This window comes from Ambystoma mexicanum, chromosome 6q (genome assembly GCF_040938575.1).
Source record: "Ambystoma mexicanum isolate Mex_15411 chromosome 6q, UKY_AmexF1_1, whole genome shotgun sequence".
Taxonomy (NCBI): domain Eukaryota; kingdom Metazoa; phylum Chordata; class Amphibia; order Caudata; family Ambystomatidae; genus Ambystoma; species Ambystoma mexicanum.
The window spans coordinates 976,297,637-976,313,872 of NC_090937.1; the positions used below are offsets into that span (position 1 = coordinate 976,297,637).

The following is a 16,236-nucleotide window of genomic DNA, read 5'->3' on the forward strand; positions in this document are numbered from 1 at the left end:
GGGAATGAGATCAGGGAGGGGAATGAAGAAGAGATTTCAGTGAGGAGCGGAAGGAGAAATAGGTAGGGGAGGAACAGATAGAGAAAGGTAGGGAGTTCCAGTGTAAGGGGGCAAGGAGCTGAAAGGAACGTAAACGAGAAGAGGCACAAGGAGTTGGGAGAACTGAAAGTAAGAAGAGAACAGCAGAACGAAGGATGCGGGAGGCGGTGTAGAATGAGAGAAGAGAGGAGAGGTAAGGAGGAAAAGGTTCTGAACGTTTATGCGTTCCTGCCGATACCTGTCATTTTGCTGGTTCTCAGGAGATTGCGCCGGCGGAGAACCACGTTGAACCCGGAGAACGTGGTATCCGAAGTTGCTGGACATGTCCACCTGCCCTCCATTGTGTGGAAAGTGGACTTGTTTTACCAATCAGAGGTGCTGGTCCTCCATCCGAATGTCAGCAGCCTGAGCCTTCATGCTTGGCTACTGAGGGGCTGAGATACAAGAAGTGAGACGTGTTGGGTGTTGTCCTCGATGTGCTCCTTTTAGCTGGGAGGCCCGCTACAAAATCCATTTATATCTGCCTGCAGGTGGCTTAAATTGTTGATTTGGTCCTGGGAGAGGGACCTGGATCCTTTATTCTGTTCCCTGTGCTGGATTTTCTACTTTCCTTGGCCCAAGCATGCCTTCATATTGGTACTGTGAAGGGTTACCTCACAGCTATTTGTGTTCAAGAGGTACCCAGAACAGGAGTTGTTTTTCACAATGCCCACTGTTATGCAGTTCTTGAGGGGTTTGTGTAACCAATTTCCTCCTCGTCAGTCAGTGGTTCCGTCATGGTATTTGAATTTAGTTTCAACATTTCTTATGGGGGGCTCCATTTGAGCGCCTTCATTTCTGTTCTATTAGATTGCTTGCACTTAAGGTGATTTTTCTGGTTGCCATCACTTCTGCGAGACGGGTGTGTGAGCTCCCGGCATTTTCTTTTTTACCTCTGCATTGATTTTTTTCCAAAGAGAAGGTTACATTGAGAGTGAGACCCTCCTTTCTACCGAAGGTGGTATCGGATTTCCATCTCACTCCGAAAATCCATCTTCCTGTGTTTCTTACTTTGCCTCACCCTTCTAAGGCAAAGGAACAATTCAATCGGCTGGACCCAGTACAGGCCCTGAAGTTCTACTTCTCTTGTACTAGAGACGCTAGTAAGGATGACCAGCTTTTCGTTGGGCACGCTGTTGCTCTTAATGGCAGGGCTATGACCAAACAGACCTAGTCCAGGTGAATCATTCTCTGCATTTCAGAATGCTACGGTCTGGCTGGAAAGGATGTGCCTAAGGGTCTCTCAGCTCATTCTACCAGTGGAGTGGCTGCCACCTCTGTCCTGCTGAGTTGGAGTCCCTGTCCTGGAAATTTGCCAGGCCAGGGTGCCCGGTTTGGTAGGGCAGTCCTCCAGTGTTTTCTGGTTTAGATGGTGTCCTTGCCTCCTTCCTCCTCCAGATTTACGTACTGCTTTGGGAGTCTATCATAGATGAGGAATCTGTGGCAGGAAAATCCATTAGAATGACAAATTACTTACCTCTCAGTATTGTTCTTTCTGATGGATGTTTCTGCCATGGATTCCTCATCACCCTCCCTTTATGCCCCTCTTGCGGGAAGCTAGTACACCGTCAGTTCTACGGTCCCTCGTTCACAGTGCTAGGGAAAAATTATGGAACTGAGGTCATGTGGCGCTGCGCCACTGTATATGCTGGCCCCAACGTCATATTGGGCATGTAGAGGCGTCAGGTGGAACTGATGTGGAGCCGTGTTGCACCTCCTGACAGCGAAAACGTTTCCAGAGAACAACTGCACTGGGAAAGGGATATCATAGATGAGGAATCCGAGGCAGGAACATCCATCAGAAAAAACATTACTCAGTAAGTAATTTGTTCTTTCATAGATTATACCCTATACAGGCCTTGAAGGTATATGTTTTGAAGACAAATGATTTCAGAATGCACAATCTGCTCTTGCTATAAGCTTTGCTGGTCCCAGAAAGAGGAACGTGAACTATAAGCTAACCAATTCACAGTGGATTGTTCTCTGCATAAAAGACTTGCTACAAGCGGGCACAGGCTGCCAAACTTGTCTCTGTGCTTACCGCAGCTTCTTCCTTCTACAAAGGGTTCCCCACACAGCCTTCTGCCAGATAGCAACCTGGGAATCCATCTACACCTTAACTTAATACTACCACCTCTACACTCTTGCTGGAGACCATGCAAAGATGGGGAGATCGTTGCTTCAGGATCTTCTGTTATGTTATAAGAGTGCTTCATCACCCTTTTCCTTCCTCCAGTTATTGTTCATAAATTAGCAATCTGGAGGAGGAAGTTGATAATTAGAAGAACACATCAAATATACTACTGTCATGCTATCTCTGATGGATACAATGATTCCTCCCACATATTACTGACTACCTTTCTTTCTATCTCTCAAAAAGATGTACTTGTAAGACAATTGGCTTTTTTATTTTTTGTGATGTTTCTATCATTTCCTCGCTGTTTTGACCAGGGTGGAAAAGTTTGAACTGAGCAAAACATCAGCCAATGCCCAAGGGTATGTATACCAGTGTCATCACTTCAAGCACAAATGGTGCCAATGAGCGGGAATGGCATTGTACATGGAGCGGCACGGCACCACCAGCTTGTTTGAACATTACTCGTATAGTATGCATCAGAATTGGATTTCAGAGAATAGGGAATATGTGGAAAAAAAAGTCTCCTCATATCCATCAGAAAATACATCACCGAATACTGCCCACTTATGAGGTGGGATTGCATGGGACATTTATGTAAGGGGGTACATAGAAAGTATTGCATGAGGACATGTAATTGATGTATTTCCTATTTATTACCCTGCGGTACACAGTTCATGCAAACACAACTCATAGTTAGGCGGTAATTGAATAATAGATCAGGAGTATTTACAATGCCATAACAAGGCCACTGAATGAATTTTTCCGGGATTCTGAGTTGGCTTGAAATAGCTGCATACTTTGTGGTAGATGGCTCACTGCTATATCTTTGTTTCTGTTTGTTGGAATATGTGGGTGTAACCTATTCCCTTTAATATTGTGTAAATGTCTTTACATTTCTGTTTACTATTGCTTTGTTATCATGGCTTATAAACGTAGCATTGAACTTTGTGAGAAAAACTTTGCAGTTATTCATCCTCATTCTTCTTCTCTTTAAATATTTTCTAACAGGGCAGGATGCCAATTTGACTCAAAAAACTCATGTCACGCTTATTGGAACAGAAATGTGTGATGACTCCCACCCTGCATTGCTTACTGACATTCCTGTCGGTGATTTGCTTCCAGGTGAAAAGGTGAGCCCCAAATAGAGGGAATTCCATCTGAGAACAAAGTATACATGGAAAAGGTTCATCATTCTGGTTAGTATGGTATATAAGGAAGGGCTGATTTTGCTACGTTCTTATAACTACCAAAGAAACAAATCAAAGAGAGAACAACAACTCAAATAAACCGGTATAATTCAATCTCGAAAGATGCAATACTATAACATTAATAAAAAGTGTGCCTGATTGCATGATGCCTTTATGGTTTGGTGTTCCCTGAATAGCTCCAATGCTTAGATGTTGTAGCTGTTCCCTCTTCAAAGTTCCTAATGCAACACAATTTTGCCCATATCTGTAGCTGCCTTTCATATCAACACATTTGGGTCTAAAGGTTTTACAAGAACTATACAACGCCTGTTCTCTGAATATCTCACAAATGATATGCTGTATACAGTGCTCTCTTCATTTCAGCTGTATAGCAAGTTTCTCAAGGGTTCACAACTCCCCACCAAGGTAACACAAGGCTTCAATTTAATTGCTCTGCTCCTAATTGTTGACATCAAATTCATACCTATATTTAATCCTTTTTAGGCCTGGTTAGAGAACTAAGCTGTCCCCTAGGGCTGTTGGAAGTATGTATCAAAGGAACCGTGGTGTAAATCAGTTGCTCCATGATGTAGTGTGTGCTCCCCATTGGCGCAATGTATCTATCTTGATTTTGTCTCTCCCCCTTTATGCAATCCTCCTCCTACTCCATCCAAAAAAGATGACAATGTCCATAATCCTGTGGCGGCCTATGGAGCCAGTATATAATGTCAATAGTCTTAATAAACATTGTCTGGACTAAGGGAAAGTATTCACTGTCATGTCAATCAGTCCAAAGGATTTCCTGGAAATTGATTAGTAACAATTCTAAATCGTATTTGGGGTTTTATAGGGGAGGGCAGCACCCACAAGCCTGTGGACTTTAAAGAAAAAATGGACACTATGTGAAACAGTTGAGTTTTCGGTGTTTTTGAATAACGCAAGTTTCTAATGGCGACCAGGTTGGCCCTAGAAAAAAATGAAAATGCTTGCAGCCCAGTAGACGCCTACCAACCACACCTCCACAGGACTCTAAATAATACTTGAAGTGTTAATAAACTTATTCTAAAAAATCACAAGGACTGAAGCAACTAGTATTTTCTTCCTTTACTGGTCCGAGAAAATTCTATCAAAAAAACCTTATTAGCCATGTTCACATTGTCGACAGATTGGGCGGGGGAGGGCAGACCCAACACGGCAGTGGTTTCACTTTTTTAAGGACTCATCTAATCCCCGTTTGAAATGGAAAGATGACTATACACATCTGGTCTGGGAAGGTACTGAATAAACAAGCATTTGTAAAAGCAGGAGGTGTAGTTTGTGATTTTACTATTTCATTGTTGTTTTGCACTGTGGGGGTATCAAAAAAGAAAAGGTATTCTCTGCATGTTCAAAGCCAGGTCTTGTGGGTTTGCCAAAGCAGGTCTTAACATGTGGTCCTCAGGAGTGGCACATCAGCACATTGCTTCTCTAATCTTGGGTACTAAATGGCACAATAAACATTGCGTATCCTCCTTCAATCCAAATGCACTGCTTGAGACCAGTTTTTTTCATTCCATTAATCCACTTTATGAATTTAGACTTGGGTGAAATGGGCATTTTGTATCCTGCAGGAATAGTGTACAATTAAACCACTTTCTTGGATTAAACAAGTATCGTCCCCCGCATGAGAGTTGAGAGCAAAAGATTGATTTCCGTTCGTCAAATCTTTTGAAACCTATGTATAAGGCTGTTGAGTTGAGTTACCTGTTTTTTTTTTATTACATGAGAGCTGATGTTTTATGACTTACAACTTTGCAGGGTCATAACTTTCAGCAGAACATGTGGCAGGTGAAAGGAACAGTGTTAGTAATTTTATTTTAAAAATGAAACATTTTAATCGAGGAAACCACACAAGTTTCTGACTACGTCGCATGTTGAGGATAAAGAGCAGATTGACATTGTAGAATGGAGAACGGTGATATTGCATGTAGTGAATGGGAACTGGCATTGAATCAAGATGTGGAGTAAAAGGGACGTCTAGAGAGTGAGAAGGCAAGGTGGATAGGAATTCTATACAAGTACCATGCAAACCGAAAATTTCAGTCATTTAAAGGAGAGTTGTGGCTTGATGGGGACTTTTCTTTTTTTCAGTTGGTAACTGATGGCACCTTTGGGTACCAGAAAAAGGATAGTGGAACTTGCTCATGAAGGCACAATGAAAAGAAAGCGAAGAGGAAGATCAGCTTGTTGGTGGCCAGGAATTGATAAGAATGGTTTAAATATTTGGGAGTGTTGTTTTCTACAGTTACAACTGTACAAAACCATATCTCAATGTTTATGTTGATGGTTGCCATGGAAATGTCTTCATGGATGCTGTGGAACCCATAACGGTGAATGGAAGCAGAGGAAAGGAGGAATTACTCATCATAATGTTCTTCTATGGATTCTTCTGCTACAGATTCCTCATCTGATAGATACCCTCATCCAGCACTGCTGCTCGAAAAAAGCTTCAACAGGGGGCGTAGTGGGCCTCGATTTGGCTGTTAATCCATCTTGCTCGCTTCTCGATAGTCTGCTCCGGACGTGAAGTTGGGCGTCGTATATATACTGCGTCACTAGACTCTGTACTGCCTTTTTTCCTCCAAACGTTGCAGAGGAGCATAGCGAGAGAAGAAGGCCAACAGGCCAGTAGAAAGGTAGAGAAAACATGGATCCCATAGGGATACAAAAGACTAGTGGAACAACTTTCCAACTAGTACTAGATTTATTTTTTGGGAGGTGGGTGAAATGAACGAGAAAGACAAGTGGCTTGCCAGACAGAAAACGATCAATCTAGGACCATCACCACGTATCCTCTCTCCGAGAACAGGCATCACCAACTGCTAAGGCTTTCTGAGCTGGGATGGATGGGAGGGGTGATGAGGAATCTGCAGGAGAAAAATCCATAGAAATCACTTTACTGTGAATAATTTCTACTTCAATTGATTGCCTTTCTCCCGCAGATTCCTCATCCGAATGACTCCCAAAGCAGTGGACCAGTAGAGGCGGGTAGAAAACTTACAGCAACCGGTTTTCTGACACCGCCCTGCCAAAGCATGCTTCGGTCCCAGGGGCGACTTCTAGGCTGTAATGCCATGTAAAAGTGTGGAATGAGGACCAAGTAGCCGCTCTGCAAATGTCTCCGATTGGGACTCCCCTTTGCAAGGCTGTAGATGTGGCGACCCCTCTAGTCGAGTGTGCTCTGATCCTGGCAGGCAATTCCTTGCCAGCAGATTAGTAGCATCCTGCAATGCATAAAATGAGCTGCCGGGAGAGCGTCTGCTTAGTTACAGCTAGACCTTTCTGCTGTCCTAGCCACATAAAAACTCAAAGCCCTTTTGGGGTCCAACCGATGGAAGCGGTCCTCCTCCTTAGAGGGGTGCAGAAGTGGGTAAAATACAGGCCGATCAATAGACTGTGATAAGGTGAAACTCAGAAACCACCTTTGGGAGGAACCCTAACCTTGCCTTGTGCGAGACCTTCTCATGAAAAAAACTCATAAATTGAGGTTTACAACAAAGGGTCTGCAATTCGCTGACCCGCCTGGCGGAACTAAAGGCTATCAAGAAGGCTGTCTTGAGTGTAAGCTGCCGTAAAGAGCAAGAATGCAAGGGCTCAAAGGGAGCCCCCATCAGAAAAGTGAGAACCAGATCTGAATCTGGGACAACAAAGGGAACCAGCGGAAACTTATTCCCAAGGCCCTTCAGGAATTGGGCCATAACCGGCATAGTAAAAAAGGAACCTTGATCCGGAGACCTTTTGAACATAGACAAGCCGCCAAATATCCTTTGACTGTGGTGACCAGAAGGCCTGCAGAGGCCAGTGACAGAAGGAACTCCATCACTGTGGTGGTGGGGCAAGAAATGGGGTCAATCTCGCGTTCCCTGCACCACGCCTCAAATCTCCACCTCCATGCGTAAGGAGATCTTGTAAACAGTCTGCATGCAGCCAGCAACACCTCAAGCACCTCCTAGGAGAGGTCCCAGTCATCATAGCTCATCCTCTCAAGAGCCACTCATGTAGGTTGAGGGATTCTGGGTTTGGGTGAAGTACCCGACTTTCCGACTGGGTCAGATCCAGAAGGTCTGGGTACCCCGTCCTCCTCGGCCAATCCGGGGCGGTCAAGATCATGGTTGCTCGAAACCTCCTCAACCTCTGAGAACCCAATGAATGATAGGAATCTGAGGGAGTGCGGAGTGTAGAGGGAAGGTCCAATCCACGAGAAACGTATCCCCTAGTGTGCCATTCACTGGGAATTCCTGCAAGCAAAACTCTCTGCACTTCCTGTTGGACTCTGTGGCAAACGGGTCCACTGTTGGAGTACTCCAGCCAGAGAAGACCTCCTCTAGGACTTCCTGGCACACTTCCCATTCGTGTGAGACCGTGCTCTACCTGGTCGGAGCATCCGCCAATCCGTTCTCTCTCCCCGCCAGATGAACTGTCGAGACCGAGCCCGAGATCTGTCTATCTAACAGCCAGAACCACAGCTGCATTGCCTCTCTGCAGAGGGGGAGAGGGAGCACATGCCACCCTGCTTGTTCAGGTAGTGGCCACCGTATTGTCTGTCAAGACGAGGACATGCTTCCCCTTCTGAGATGGGGTGAACGCTGTCACGGCTAGCCTGATGGCTCGCAACTCCAGTCTGTTTATTTGCCACTTGGCTTCCATTGCTGACCAAAGGCTGCTCACCTGCAAGTCCTCGCAGTGAGCGCCCCAACCCTTCAAGCACGCATCCGTGACTACTTGGGCCTGTGACCATGGTGGCTAGAAGGGTTCCCCCGCCAGTAGATTGCTGCTGTCGACCCACCAAAGCAGGTCGTTGACCACTGACCTGGACACCCCAAGAGAATTCTTGAGGGTTCTGAGGTACTGTGACCACTGGCCTCGTATGAGCCACTGTAAAGATCTCATTCGCAGCCTTGCCTCTGGCACTAGAAAACTACAAGAGGCCATGAGGCCTAAAAGGCGGAGGAAGGAAGCTGGTGGCAAGGCAGCGTGGTTCTAGAACCAAGTCCTCATCTGTGCAATGCTGTCGCTCTCCACACGGGTGGGAAGGCCTTCCCTACCTGAGTGTCTAGGATTGCCCCAATGAACTGGAGCATCTGGGCTGGTGTCACATGGGAATTCTGCAAGTTCAGGTAGAAGCCCAGCCTGCGGAGTAGAGAGCAGGTGTCCTCCAGCTGTTACCAAACCTGCTCCACTGACTTCCTTCGAATCATCCATGTCGTCCAGGTACTGCAATACATGGACCTGGATCTCCTGAGGTGAGCCGTGACTACTGCCATGAGCTTGGTGAAGACCCCTGGAGCGGGGTTCATCCCAAAGAGAAGCACCTTGAACTGTTAGTGCTTGTCCCCTATGACGAACCTTAGGAACTTCCTGTGCTTGGTATGTACTGGCACATGGAAGTAAGCATCCTGAAGATCTATGGACACCACCCAGTCCTGTAGCTTGAGGACGTGGAGAATCTCTCAACGTCACCATACTGAATTTGTCCTTCCTCAGGAACTTGTTCAAGACCCTGAGGTCCAAGAATGGACTGAGACATCCTCCCTTATTGTGTACCGGGAATACCAGCTTCACCCTCCCTACTCGGGGGGCACCTCTTCCAATGTACCTTTCAACAACAGGGCTTGCAGTTGTTCGTGGAGCTCCTATTCTAGTTGGCATGGAGGTGATGGGGGTCTGTCTGGAGGTTTCCTTAAGAAGGGCAGACAATAGCCCCACCGTACGAGCTCTAGGACCCAGTCATCCGAGGTAATCTCCCAGGATTAGGGCCAATGCTCTTGACATCCGTCCACCAACCCATGACTTGTGGGAGGGGAAAATCAAAGCGACTTTGAGGACAGAGCCGCCACTGCCTGGTGGCCTCTGGAAGGGACAGAGGGGCTTCCAGAACACCGGAAACATTCTGCCCCAGCCTGGCTTGCAGGAGCTGCGCCTTCCTGCCGTAGAGCACGTAACGCCTGTAGCCCTTGCCCCTTGAGGCCAAACTGAATGCTAGGCCGAAAAGGAATTCTCCCTCAAAATGCATGTCCAGCAACCTGTTTTGGACTTTTGGTGAAAATCCTGAGGAGCGCAGGTAGTCATGTCTCCTGAGAACCGCCGCCGATCCCATTGACCGGCCAATGCAGTCAGCCACATCCAGGCCCATTTGCAGCGACTTGCTGACCACCTCCGTCCCATTTTCCACCAGATGTTTGAAGCCATCTTGCAGCTCCCCTTCAGGGATGTATTGGGCTGCGTGTTCCACCGCCTTTAAGAGGCCAAATGATTACTTCGCAAAACGACAGGACACATTTGTGGACTTCAAGGTCATGCTGACAGATGTAAAGATTTTCTTTGCGACAGCATCCATCTTCTTGCCCTCCCTGTCAGGAGGCAGGTTCGAGGTTGATGAATCTGCCCTGGTGGAAACAGTGGCTACTTGAATAACTAGCCCTTTGTCATGATCTCTGCTTCCAAAAGGTCAGGGTTTTCCCAACTCCCTTGGAAGCAGATCCATAACCCAGGTTCCGAGTGCCAACCAGTCCCAATTGGGACCTTTTGGACCCAGTCCTGGCGCCAGTGGCACCAGGCTCATAAATATGCCCAGTCCCAGCGCTGGAAGCGCCGGGCTCATAATGCTTGGGTGGACTTACCTGCAGCAGACCATGCTGCTTACTTGCCTGCCAGTTGAGCCTCTGATCCTCTTCTGTTTGGAACTACTTTTCCTGTTGGGTGGGGCAGGAGCCACTCCCTAGATTCAGAACACTGAAACTCTTCTGGAAAGCAGGAACTCTTTTCTTACCTAGGCGTGGCTGTGGAAGGAGACACCTAAGCACTACAGGAGGCTATTTAAACCACACCCGATGGATGAATCTTGCTTTGCGTTACTCTGCATCCTCTGCAGCAGAACGCTCATTGTGTCTTCTGCATCTGATCCTGGGCCTAAGGAAAAAGGCTTACCATCCTGAATCCAGTCTTCAGCAACACCTATAAAGACAAGAAAGAACAGGTTAGCATTACGGTCTTCAGTGACAGCTCTTCACTTACCTGGTCCATCGGCTGTCACCAACGCCTCGCGCTGCATTCCGGCATCTGAAAGACAAAGGCTTACCTACTCTTCGTGCGCTCCGGAGGTCTTCACACTGCATTCCGGCATCTGAAAAACAAAAGCTTACCAACTCTTCGCACGCTCCGGAGGCCTTCGGCGCTGCATCCCGCATCTGAAAGACAAAACAAGGTGCGTTTAAAGACATTGGGGAAGGGAATAGTTTCTTACCTGTAACTCCATTTCTCCAGCATTGGTATCTTTCATGGATTCACATGCTTAGAATATTGCCCGTTGTCAGGCTGGGAATCCCCGGTACATTATATAGACCCTTTCCCGTAGGAAAACTTTTTCGACGCTTTTGCGTCCTATCCACCTCGTTTTGTATCATGCGTGCCCGTGCCGTCAGGACGCCATGATATAAATACAGGACCCGCCCCGCGCTCCCTCAGATTTCGGCCCCCAAAGTAGTGGGGGAACCAGTTTGCATGGCCAGGGGAGGCAGGCGGGCACATGTGAATCCATGAAAGATACCAATGCTGGAGAAATGGAGTTACAGGTAAGAAACTATTCCCTTCTTTTCATGGATTGACATGCTTAGAATAGATTACATAGCAGTACCATCCAAAAGAGAGGAGGCGTGCATGCAAACTCACATACTTTCCTCACAATGCCAGTTCTTTATGGTCGTGTACCCATCAGCAATAGTTAACATAGAGAACGAACAATATGCAATCATAATTGCAACCAGATCTAACCCCTCAACCGGGGCTTACCTTATTGGAATAGGTGTCTAAGCACCGCCTGTCCCATCCGAGTATCTTCGGCATGTTGTTGTGACAGGCAGTAATGGCGGGTAAAAGTGTGTGTAGCCGCCCAGGTAGCCGCCATGCAGTTGTCCCCCAGAGGGACTCCAGACCACAGCGCCGTCGACGATGCCGCCGCTCTAGTGGAATGAGCTCTTGGGCGTCGCAACAGAGGCTTCCCAGCCTTGGAATGGCAGTACGAAATGGTAGACGATACCCATCTTGATAGACCTTGCTTTGAAATGGCTTTGCCTTTAGCACCCAGACCATAGGCCACGAACAATTGCCTCGTTTCCCTGAACGGTTGCGTGCGATGAAGATAAAACTTAAGAGCCCTCTTCACGTCTAATGTGTGTAACGTGCGCTCCGCTTCCGAGCATGGCTCTGGAAAAAACGTAGGTAAGACAATAGAGGAATGTTTATGGAACACTGAAGGCGCCTTCGGTATGAACTGTAGGTTAGTGGCAAGGACCACCTTGTTCTTAAAAGATCTTAAGTATGGTGGGTCTACCATTAGAGCTTGGATTTCCGAAATACGTCGGGCTGAAGTGATGGCCACCAGGAAGGCCAATTTCCAGGACAAAAACTTTAGAGACGACGATGACATTGGTTCAAAAGGAGGTTTCATAAGAGACGCCAACACCAGATTGAGGCTCCACACCGGAGGAAATCTCTTCTCGGGAGGGAAACTCCTGAACAACCCTTTAAGGAAGTGCTTAATCAGGCGGTCGCTGAATAATGGTGCGGAATGTCGTTGACGTGTAAACCTGGAGATGGCGGCCAGGTGTACTTTTATCGACGACACCGATAAGCCCTTTTGAGCTAAGAACAGCAAGTATGGGAGGAGCTGTTCCGGCATAATCAACTGCGGATCCAAACCTGGTTGATCCCCACACCACTGGCAGAAACTCCTCCATTTGTACGAGTATGAAGTGTTTGTGGAAGGTGCTCTTGCCGCTTGCAGAATACGACGACACTCCTCCGGAATCGTTAGCTGGCCAAATTCGGCGAAGTCAGGAGCCAGGCCGTCAACTTGAGGCTGTCCGGGTCGTGATGCCAGATGATACCCTCCTGTCGAGACAGAAGGTTGGGGATCTTCCTGAACCTCATTGGCTCCGCCGCAGCCAAGTGCAGCAGGTCTGAGAACCACACCTGTCTGGCCCAATACGGGGCCACCAGAATCACCCGACATGGGTACTTGAGGATCCATTGCAACGTCCTCCGGATGAGAGGAAAAAGAGGGAATGCATACAGGAATTTGTTCGTCCATGGGAAGGAGAACGCCTCCCCCAGTGAGCCCTGCTGAGGCCATCTGCTTGCGTACTGTGGGCATTTTCTGTTGTCCTTCGTCGCAAACAGATAGATGGAAGGATGTCCCCACTTCTTGAATGCATGTTGTAGTTGCTGGTCGTTCAGCACCCATTCGTGAACCTCGTTCATTTCCCTGCTGAGGGCATCTGCCTCCACATTTCTCACGCCTGGTAGGTGGAACGCCAAAATTAGCATGTTGTGTTGCAGGGCCCAATGCCAGATTTTCTGTGCCTCCGTCGACAGGGACCTGGAACGTGTTCCTCCTTGTTTCCTTAAGTAAAACATCGTAGTCGTGTTGTCCGTCATGACACGCACCACAGAGTCTCTCAGCTGTGGAAGAAAAGATTTTAGAGCCCATCGCACTGCTCTCAGTTCTAGGAGGTTGATATGCAGGGAGGACTCTTGTAACGACCATCGGCCTTGTACTTGTAACGTCTCCAGATGAGCTCCCCATCCGCTCAGTGAAGCATCCGTCACCACCGTCTTTTGGAACGCCGGTTCCAACAGAGGCATTCCTTTCGTTAGATGAGTAGAAACTCTCCACCAGCAGAGTGCTTGTACCAGTTGTACGTCGATGACCAGTCTGTCGGACCAGCGACCTTGGCTCTGCATCCAACGGTCCGCTAGAAATTCCTGGCAAGGTCTCATAAACAGGCGGCAGTTGTTTATCAACGGAATGCAGGACGACATGGTCCCTAGCAGAGACATGTATTTGCGCACCGACACCCTGGTACCGCATTTCCATTCCGACGCCTTGCTTTGTAGCTTCAGTATTCGTTCGCTGGATGGTCTTACAAGGCCTGTGTGCGTATGAAACTCCGCTCCTAGAAAGACCAAGGTCCTCGAGGGCTCTACGGAGGACTTGCTGAAGTTTATCGCGAAGCCCAGTTCCTGTAAAAGGGACATCGTGGCCCCCAGACTGTTTCGTGTTTGTTCCATGGACGAGCCTCTGACCAGCCAGTCGTCTAAATATGGATAGACATGGTGACCGTCCTTCCTTAAATGGGCCGCTATGGGGGCCAAGCACTTGGTGAACGTCCTGGGGGAGGACTTGAGACCGAACGGGAGGACCTTGAACTGAAAATGCTTTTGGCCGACGACGAACCTTAAATATCTCCTGTGTCGTGGACGTATTGGGATATGAAAATATGCGTCCTGAAGATCTAGCGACGACAGATAATCCATGGGTTGCACTGACCTGATAACCTCCTGGAGCTTTAGCATTTTGAATTTTGAGCTTTTTAGCCATTTGTTGAGTACCCTCAGGTCGAGAATGGGCCTCCATTTTCCATTTGGCTTCTTGACGACGAAGAACCGGGAATAAACCCCTTGTCCTTCCTGTGCCACAGGAACCCGTTCTACCGCTCCTTTTTGTAGCATAAGCGCCACCTCTTGTCTTAGAACTCGAAGGTGGGGCTGGGCCGAAAACACTGGCGGAAGACTCGGAGGCTTGTTTTTGAATTGCAGCGCATGACCCATGCGAACCGTGTCCAGAACCCATCGATCTGTGGTGATGCATTCCCATTGGTCGATATGATGAGAGACTCGACCCCCCAGGACGTTCCGAAGGCCGTCATTGGTTGCTGGTTTGCTTGTCCTTCATCGACGAGGGACCCGAGCCTCGTCGTCTGGAGGCTTGATAATCTCTGCCTCTACGTGCCGACTGGGATGCCCGTCTGTAGCCTTGCGAAGAGTATGAGGGCCTGTTAAATCCACGGTCCCTAGAGGCTCCAAAGCGGGAGTTTCCGGAGGCGCCCCTGAAGGGGCGAAAAGAGCGAAAACTTCTACCTGTCTGGAGGGCGCCAAGAGACCTAGCGGTATCTGTGTCTTCCTTCATCCCCTTCAAGGCTTCATCAACCTTATCTCCGAACAGATGTTCTCCTTCACATGGCATGTCTAGAACTTTGTACTGGACTTCAGGTCTAAAAGTAGTACATTTGAGCCACGCTTGTCGACGAAGTACTACGCCATGATTGATTTGTTTGAACCCCGACTCTGCTAGGTCCACCGCAATATTTATTGCATGGTTCGAGGCCTCCTCACCATCCCGTACTAGTAACATGGCTGCTTTGCGATGTTCTTCCGGCAGGTGTTCTAGGATAGGGGCTATTTTATGCCACATCTCTCTATCGTAACGCGACCCGATCGCCAAGGAGTTGGCTGCTCTCACCGTCGTGGCGCCGACTGAGAGCACCTTTTTCCCGAAGGCGTCCTGTCTCCTTGCCTCGCTTTCTGGAGGGGTTGAACATTTTTGCTGTACTCTGGCCTTCCTAGCCGCTGCCGCCGATACCACAGAGTCTGACAGTGGCTGTGATGTTAGACATTTTGGAGTGGACTCCGGAGCTTTAAACTTTTTCTCAATACGCCCCTTAATAGCCGGTTCCGAGAACGGATGACTCATCGTCTTGAGACCTTCTTGCCATACGTGGTCCAGGATTGGGATGGCAAATACCGATTTCCTCCTTCGACCCATGTGATCAAAAAGAAAGCAATCTTTCTTCTGCTCCTCAGGAATTAAGCCGAACTCGGAACACGCTTTTCCCATCATTGCATGGAAGGCTCCCACATCATCCGGAGGAGATGGTTGTGCCTGACTCCTCGTAGACTCTATCTCTACATCCGAATTCCATGTTGGATCTCTCGACGGCGACAGGGAGATGTCCGACCCTGAGTCACCTCGTATAGAATCGGACTCCGATAGCTCACCCTCCTCCTGCACTCGAGGACGATCCTTCGCCACCTGAGAGGCCGAAGGGCATTTGGTCGTCGTGCGAGCTGCTTGAGCTTGTTCATCGACGGAAGGTGCAGAAAATATCGACGATGAAGTGCCAGGCTGAGGGATCTGCGTATCCAGACGCTGCAGGAGCTTCTGAAGTGTATTAAGCACATCCAGAGACAAAACCGTCTGTGGGGTCAGCAATGTCGAGGGCAGAGGGACCACACCCCTGCCCGCACTAGTCGTCGACGTATTGGAAGGCCGTAGGCCCAAGTCCGACGGCTGCATAACCATGTCACCTTCTCCTTCCACCGACGACCCCGGCAAGGCCGTGTCTTGCAGCAGGACCTCAGGGGGGGCCGGTTCACAAACCTCTGGCTGCCGAAGGAATCCCCACCACTGCTGCCTGAATAGTAATCGGCATCGTCCGCGATACCGGGGTCGACGAGCTCGTCGCCGGCACCGAGCCTTTAGATTTCGTAGCCGATTTCGTTGCCGACTTCCCTGCTGAAGCGTCTCGACTCACGGAAGACCTAGGACGGTCTCCTGAGGAGGATTTTGATGCCACTTGCCTCTCCGTCTTAGAGGATGAGGAGGAGGAGGACTTTTTGTGTGATGAGGAAGACCCAGCATGCGTCCCCGCATGCTTGTCCGCAGGGCATTTTTCGACAGGCCTCGCCTTCTTCGAGGGAGGTTCCGACTTGCTCCTGGAGGCCGTGGAGCCAACTTCTGATGCCGGATAGGCACCCGCTCCGTCGTTAAACCAGTCGACCAACCTTCTTTTCCGATCTTTAAGGGTTTTTTGGGAGAAACCCTGGCATATCTCGCATGTATCCGCCGTGTGGTGCGGGTGGAGACAGTAGATACAATCCATGTGGGCATCACCTTCATAGACTTTTTTGAGTCCACATGGTCGCACAAGGACGGAATAAAGCTTTTCCGGACATATT

At 48.6% G+C, this 16,236-nt stretch overlaps 1 protein-coding gene across 2 annotated transcripts in view; it reads left to right on the forward strand.

Moving 5' to 3' along the window:
• TRAPPC11 (trafficking protein particle complex subunit 11) overlaps positions 1 to 16,236 on the forward strand; it is a 1,974,021-nt gene that overhangs the window by 1,242,438 nt on the left and 715,347 nt on the right. For both annotated transcript variants that reach the window (XM_069631477.1, XM_069631476.1), the window contains exon 22: positions 3,224 to 3,345. In XM_069631477.1, the coding sequence (XP_069487578.1) occupies positions 3,224 to 3,345 (122 nt within the window). The remainder of the gene's footprint in view (positions 1 to 3,223; positions 3,346 to 16,236) is intronic.